General features: G+C 50.8%; 1 protein-coding gene across 1 annotated transcript in view; it reads left to right on the plus strand.

The window, feature by feature from the left end:
- Nucleotides 1-5,784, plus strand: part of P3H2 (prolyl 3-hydroxylase 2) — a gene marked incomplete at both ends in the record, with an annotated part of 70,125 nt that extends 64,341 nt beyond the window's left edge. The window contains 7 exons of the mRNA XM_080624157.1: nucleotides 1,689-1,816; nucleotides 2,412-2,507; nucleotides 2,598-2,748; nucleotides 3,281-3,398; nucleotides 3,901-3,976; nucleotides 4,851-4,991; nucleotides 5,692-5,784. Coding sequence (XP_080480283.1) covers nucleotides 1,689-1,816; nucleotides 2,412-2,507; nucleotides 2,598-2,748; nucleotides 3,281-3,398; nucleotides 3,901-3,976; nucleotides 4,851-4,991; nucleotides 5,692-5,784 — 803 coding nt within the window. The remainder of the gene's footprint in view (nucleotides 1-1,688; nucleotides 1,817-2,411; nucleotides 2,508-2,597; nucleotides 2,749-3,280; nucleotides 3,399-3,900; nucleotides 3,977-4,850; nucleotides 4,992-5,691) is intronic.
- Between the last annotated feature and the right edge of the window lie 297 nt (nucleotides 5,785-6,081).

Consider the following 6,081-nt stretch of genomic DNA (forward strand, 5'->3'; position numbering starts at 1 on the left):
TTTTATACTGGTTTAGTTGCAGAATGTTTTCAAGTTTGCAAAGAAAACTGAAACCATTCAAAATGAGAATGGTATTTTTGTCCATCCAGCTGCTTCCTTTCTCTGTTGTCTTTTTTCCTTTCTCTCTTTTCACTTGGAAAAAAGAAGAGAAAAGGTCAAAAGAGAAAAAGAGAAGTCCATTTTAATTTTGTACTCCTCCTCTTCTGTACTTCTCTCTTTCCTCCCCTTCCTCCTTTCTACCACTTCCTTCACTCCCAAAAGCGCAAAGAATTTTCCGATTTCTTTGCGGTGTTTTTCACAGAGCATACACACAGGAAATAGGTCTCTCTGCTGGTGCTTAGAGGCAGTGGGGGTGTGGAAGGCAGCCAGGAGCACACTGCCGGTATGGGACAAGGGTTCAGTGTTCATGGCACAGGGCAGCCCCTGCTAGTTCCCTGGGAAGAACAGAAGGAGCTGGGGAAGTGGTGAATGATGGCTTCCAGGTTCATCCCTCATGTGCCTACGGCTGGGGAAGAGCAACATCCGAGCTGGAAAACTCAGCCTGGGTTGGAGTGTGCCAGGAGTCTGGATTTCAGAGTCTTGTTTCAGATCCAGGTGCATTTATAATAAATGCTATTATTGAGCAACAAGAACAGCAAAGTGACCATGAGGAGACCTAAGTCTTCAAAAATAAAGTCATGGGCTAGTGGCAGGGCTCTGCCCTCAGGGTTATGTGTCCTCCATAGGCCAAGGAGACCTTCCAAAAACACAGAGTGCGCCCCAACAGACAGAGAAAGTAGCAATTATAAAAGCAGTGTAACAGAGAAGTTTCCTTGTGCCACATGGTGAGAGGAGATCTGTGACCCTGTTTCCTCTATTTTATGGTGATTCTGTGACAAGAGATAGTCTTCCTCACAATTTAGATGCATTTCACCTTCCTCCTGGAGAAACATCTGGTTTAGGTTTTTATTGTCACCATCTCTTTAATTCTCTTTCTTCAAGGAGATCAGGGGCAGAGGCTTCAGAAGATGGTGGTTTAGTGTCCTCACCATGTTTTTCTGATTAGGCAAATTTTATGGGATGGATCCAAACTTCATGTGAAAAGCTAATCTCCCTCTTCCTCATGCCACGGCAGCTCCTTTGCAGAGGAAGATTGTCCTCAAGATCTTCCAGTTCACCCATCCACAGCACCTTTTTTGGTAGAGAGCAAGCGATACTTGCTGCAAGCTCAGCACCACACTAGGTTTTCTATGTGTTCAAAAGACAAAAAAAAACACTGATGACAATTGCAGAAAGTGATTTTGCATGCCAAGTTGTCAAGATCCACACAGCACAAATGCAGTGGAAACTTACGACCTTCACTGACGTAGGATGCTGGGCAGGAGAGCCAAGTTAGCTGATGTTCATGTCTCTCATTACGTCCCATCAGGCTTTGGCACTTTTAGGCTGTGGTCCTTACATTTGCAAGGAAGCTAATGAGAAGGTGGAAAATGCTGACGCTCTTGCAGCAGATTGATTTCGTCTCCAGGTGTTTCCATTGCTTCTGTTTCTTTTGTTGGTGATGTGAGGCCAAACTCTGCTCTCTGCTGTGAATTTCTTTCCCTGGCAGCACACCCAGGTGACTTCAGCTGGCCCTCACCCACAGTACAAGATGTCAATGAGGCCAGAGCATGTTCAGCAGGGTCGTTTTGTGTCTCTCTTTCCATCAGGGGGTCCGCTTCTCTACAGCGATGTGAAGTTTGTCTACAACTCACAGCAGCTGAATGGTACCCAGCGAGTACTACTGGATAATGTCATCTCAGAGGAGCAGTGCCGAGAACTTCACAGGGTGGCCAGTGTGAGTAGGTGATGTTCCTGGGTGGGACATGACTGTCACCTGGGCTGAGCGCCTGATGCTCTCCCCAGCATCTGACTTGTGAGGGCTGAATGTGTGATCAGCCACTGGAAAGGATCCAAGTTTGTACCTTACTCTTTAGTGTTAGAATTAATGCCAGGATGCCTGTGGAGAGCAGTCAGATGCCTGTCCCCATAACACACCCATGTAAGTGCATGGGAGCCACTTCTTTGGGCCATTCTTAGAAATATGCTGCAAGACAGACCCTGTGCAGAAATAGCTCTCTGACCCATGTTATATACAACCCCAAAGGTTGCCCATCCACAAAGCCTGGTTGAGCCTTCTCATTCATCATTAGCTGAGCCTGGGAAGTGACTGAGGGTGCCTGAATATCCCCAGCAGGAAGATGGGTGGCTGCTTTCCAGCATCTCAGAATAGACAATGTTTATGGATAACTGCAGTGCCTTCCCATCTAACTCACTTGTCCTGATGAATGCAGCCTTGGGGTATTCGGGGAAGACAGTGCCAGTTGCTTCCGTTGCAGCTTCTCCTCTTCTGAGAAACCAGTTCACCCCTTACCCTTGGTCTTGTCTTTCAGGGGATCATGTTGGCTGGAGATGGTTACCGGGGCAAAACCTCCCCCCACACCCCAAATGAGAGATTTGAAGGAGCCACCGTCCTCAAAGCCCTCAAGGTACAGCTCCCTTCTCCTACTCTTCTCCCATGCCCTCCCTCCCAGCTGGTGCATGGTGTTGACTGTCTCTCACGCTTTCTCCTTGCTCAGTACGGCTACGAGGGCCGTGTCCCGCTGAAGAGTGCCCGGCTCTTCTACGACATCAGCGAGAAGGCTCGCAGGATTGTCGAGTCCTACTTCATGCTCAACTCCACACTCTACTTCTCCTACACCCACCTGGTGTGCCGCACTGCTCTCTCTGGTAAGGGTTCGGGGGGCCAGCAGGAGGGCAGAGCTGGGGGGACAGGAGGGGGTCAGCTCTCCACAGGGGTTTACAAGTGAGGGCTCAACCCTGAGAGCAGCTTTGTTCTGCCTGGTGCTTAAACTAGTGGCCAAGGGCTGGGTAAAGTCACTGTCCCTGTAGCAGCAACGGGTGGGCAATGCTATCCCAAAGGAGCTAATTCCTGGGATATCTCTTTTTTTTCATGTCTCCAACTCTTCTTCTTTTCTCCTCCCTCTTCTCTTTGCCTCTTCTCATCATCGCTTCTCCTTCCATCTCATGCCCAGCTCGTCATCTCACTTCCCCACAGTAAGGAAACAAACAGAGCTGTGCAAATCTGAGTCCTCAGATGTTGCCTTTTCTCTCCAGCCTTTTCTCTCCTCTTCTCACCTGTGAACACCACCCAGAGTGGGGTAGGGGCAGGCTCCCACCCCATGACAGACCCCACAGAGCATGACATTTCCATCTCATCCACCCCTTCTCCTCCCTCCTTCCTCCACATGGTCCTGCCTAGGCCAGCAGGAGAGGAGGAACGACCTGAGCCACCCCATCCACGCTGACAACTGTCTCTTGGACCCTGAGGCCAATGAGTGCTGGAAAGAGCCTCCTGCTTACACCTTCCGGGATTACAGGTAGGAAGGAAGGGGGAGCTGCTCCCAAGGGCTCCCAGGGACCCTCCTCAAGGTAGGGCATCTTGCTTCACAGACCTAAAACTGGTACATCCCAACCATGGCAGAAGTAAGATCCAACAGGTAATTTCTGGTGGCAGCAAGCATCATGGGTAAGCTTCAAGCTGAGTTTAACTGTAACAGCTGTGATATTTTAGGGTTGGGAGATCCTAGCTGTGGCCCACAGGACTGTGTCTCTGTCAGGTGTGTTTAGTGCAAAATGGGAGGGTGGGAGCTCGTGGGACCTAGGGGACATTGTGGGAATTGTTCCCTAGCCAAGGTGAGATCTACTGCTTCTTAGCTGTGGCTCCAAAATGGGGGTAGCCCGGGTAGCCCCAACCAGCTCCTCAGTGGGACTGCTACCCATGACTTGATGGAGCAGTGTGGGATCTGCCCCAGAGGTGGGGGTCAGTCTTGAGTCCTCCCCACTGCTCCCCTCACAGGCGTCCCCCGCTTCCTTCCCCAGTGCTCTCCTGTACATGAATGCAGATTTTGAAGGAGGCGAGTTCATTTTCACTGAGATGGATGCCAAAACTGTGACGGTAAGTCAGTGCTGTGGAACAAATGCTGCTCCTTAGTAGCTCATGCTCAGGAGCTATTGGCTTCCCTTGGCAGCCTGTGGCTCCTACCTTGCAAAGAGTATATACAAAATCCTGCTAGCAGAGGTACCAGACCTCTTCCCTTCCCAGAGGCTGCTTGAGCAGGAAACCTGCAGATGAGGGGGTTGCACCACCCCTGCACAGGCAGAAGGATGACTGGTAGTTGTCCCTGCTGGAGGACTGCTGAGTCCCAACCCCATCTCGTGGTCAAACGTGAGGTGATGCCCTCATACATATGCAGTGACTGTCCTTAGTCTCTTGCTCCAGAGGGGTTCATGGTGGTGGGCATCAATCCCTGAGGAGGATGGGGCTCAGGCCTGAGACCCCACTTCTGCATAGGAGACACCCACCTCCATTGTTAAATAGAGGATCTGGGCACCATGCTGTGGCTCTGGAGTTCAGTATGTGCTGGAGGGTAGATTGCATCGCCATATGCCTGAGGTTGCACTTCTGCCCCTGAGGTCCTGAAGGTTACCTCTTGTGGATTCAGCAGAGGGAAAAAAGAGCTGTTTCACAGCCCTTGCCAGGGTTAGCCTGAACCTTCCTGGAGTTATGCCATGGTACTGTTTGCTGTAGGTGGTCACCTGTAGGCTTTGCAAGGACTCCATGGTACTACCTCCTTTCTGCATGATGTCTGTGCAGTAGGACTAAGCCTCACACCTCCCTATTTACTGCAGCAGCAACTCATTTTGTCCTGGGGTGATGCAGAGAAATGCCCAGTAAGGTCTCAGACCCTGGACCGCTGCAAGCCCAGACATGGCCAGTGTGTGCAGCTGTGCTGCTCCTTGCTACCCCGGTATTGCTTGTTTTCTCCCAGGCCTCCATCAAGCCCAAGTGTGGGCGAATGATCAGCTTCTCATCAGGCGGTGAGAACCCCCATGGGGTGAAGGCAGTTACCAAAGGCCAGCGGTGTGCTGTGGCTCTCTGGTTCACCTTGGACCCACTTTACAGAGAGTTGGTGAGTCCTTCCATCATGATTTAAGGGGAACTGGGGGGTACTGAGCATCCCAAAAGAACCAGGGCCACCTTCAACCTCCAGTCCCCACACCTTGCACCCCCGCAGTAGCATTCCCATCCGCTGCACTATGGGGACATGAGCTGGTGGTCCAGGAGCCAAATGGTTTTCCCTGCTGGCCATGCTCTTGGACACCTATCACCCTGATCCTGCAGGGTGCAGGGCTGGGCTGAGGTGCTGAGTGGAGTGCAGGAGGGCTGTGTAGGGCTGGGCTGGACGTTTCTGACACCTAGTGGCAATAACTTGATGAACGGGGAAGTCCTCCACAGCCCTCCACAGGTCAGAGGCTGGGGTGATGGCTGCTGCTAGGTCCTCAAAGACAGTTTGGCAGTCTGAAGTCCATGGGACTGGGCATCCAGATGCCTTGGAATACCTGGGCTGTGGTGCCTTGCACCACGCAACCTCCACATTCTTCCCCAGCCACTGCGGCCCCTGGAGGGAGAAGGGGATTGGATATTGAGGTGCAAACCGATTTGATTAATTTTGCCCAGCAAATGCCCAGGCTGTCCCCTGTCCTCGCAACTACACAGCTGGTCCTTGGATAAACTTCTTGCTGTGGGTCCTCTCAGCAGGCTGAGCAGTGCTGAATAAGCTGAGAGCAGGCACTGAAACACTGCTGCTATGGTTTCTTCCCCTCTTGCAGGAGCGAATCCAGGCAGATGAAGTGATCGCGATGTTGGACCAGGAGCATCTAGGACCCAATGAAATGAACATCAACCCAAAGGATGAGCTATGAACTAGGCCAAAGACTTTTTCTATTAAATATTTATTTAATATTGTTAATCTTATTAGAACCCTTCTATTTTTGTACAGAGATGCTGTATAAATTAACAGATTAATATGATTGTGGAGTTTCAGGAATGCCTCTTCTGTGTTTAGCACAGCTCTTGCTGAGACCTCTCATGCCTGTGCCAGCATCTCCTGCTGGGGCTGATTGCCTCCAGCATCCCATGTTCTCTAGCACTTCTCAGGATTTATTCAATCCCACTGTATCCCTTTGGAGAACCTCTTTCTCTTTTTTTTTTTTTTTTTT

This window comes from Psittacula echo (assembly GCF_963264785.1).
Source record: "Psittacula echo genome assembly, chromosome: 7".
Lineage (NCBI taxonomy): Eukaryota > Metazoa > Chordata > Aves > Psittaciformes > Psittacidae > Psittacula > Psittacula echo.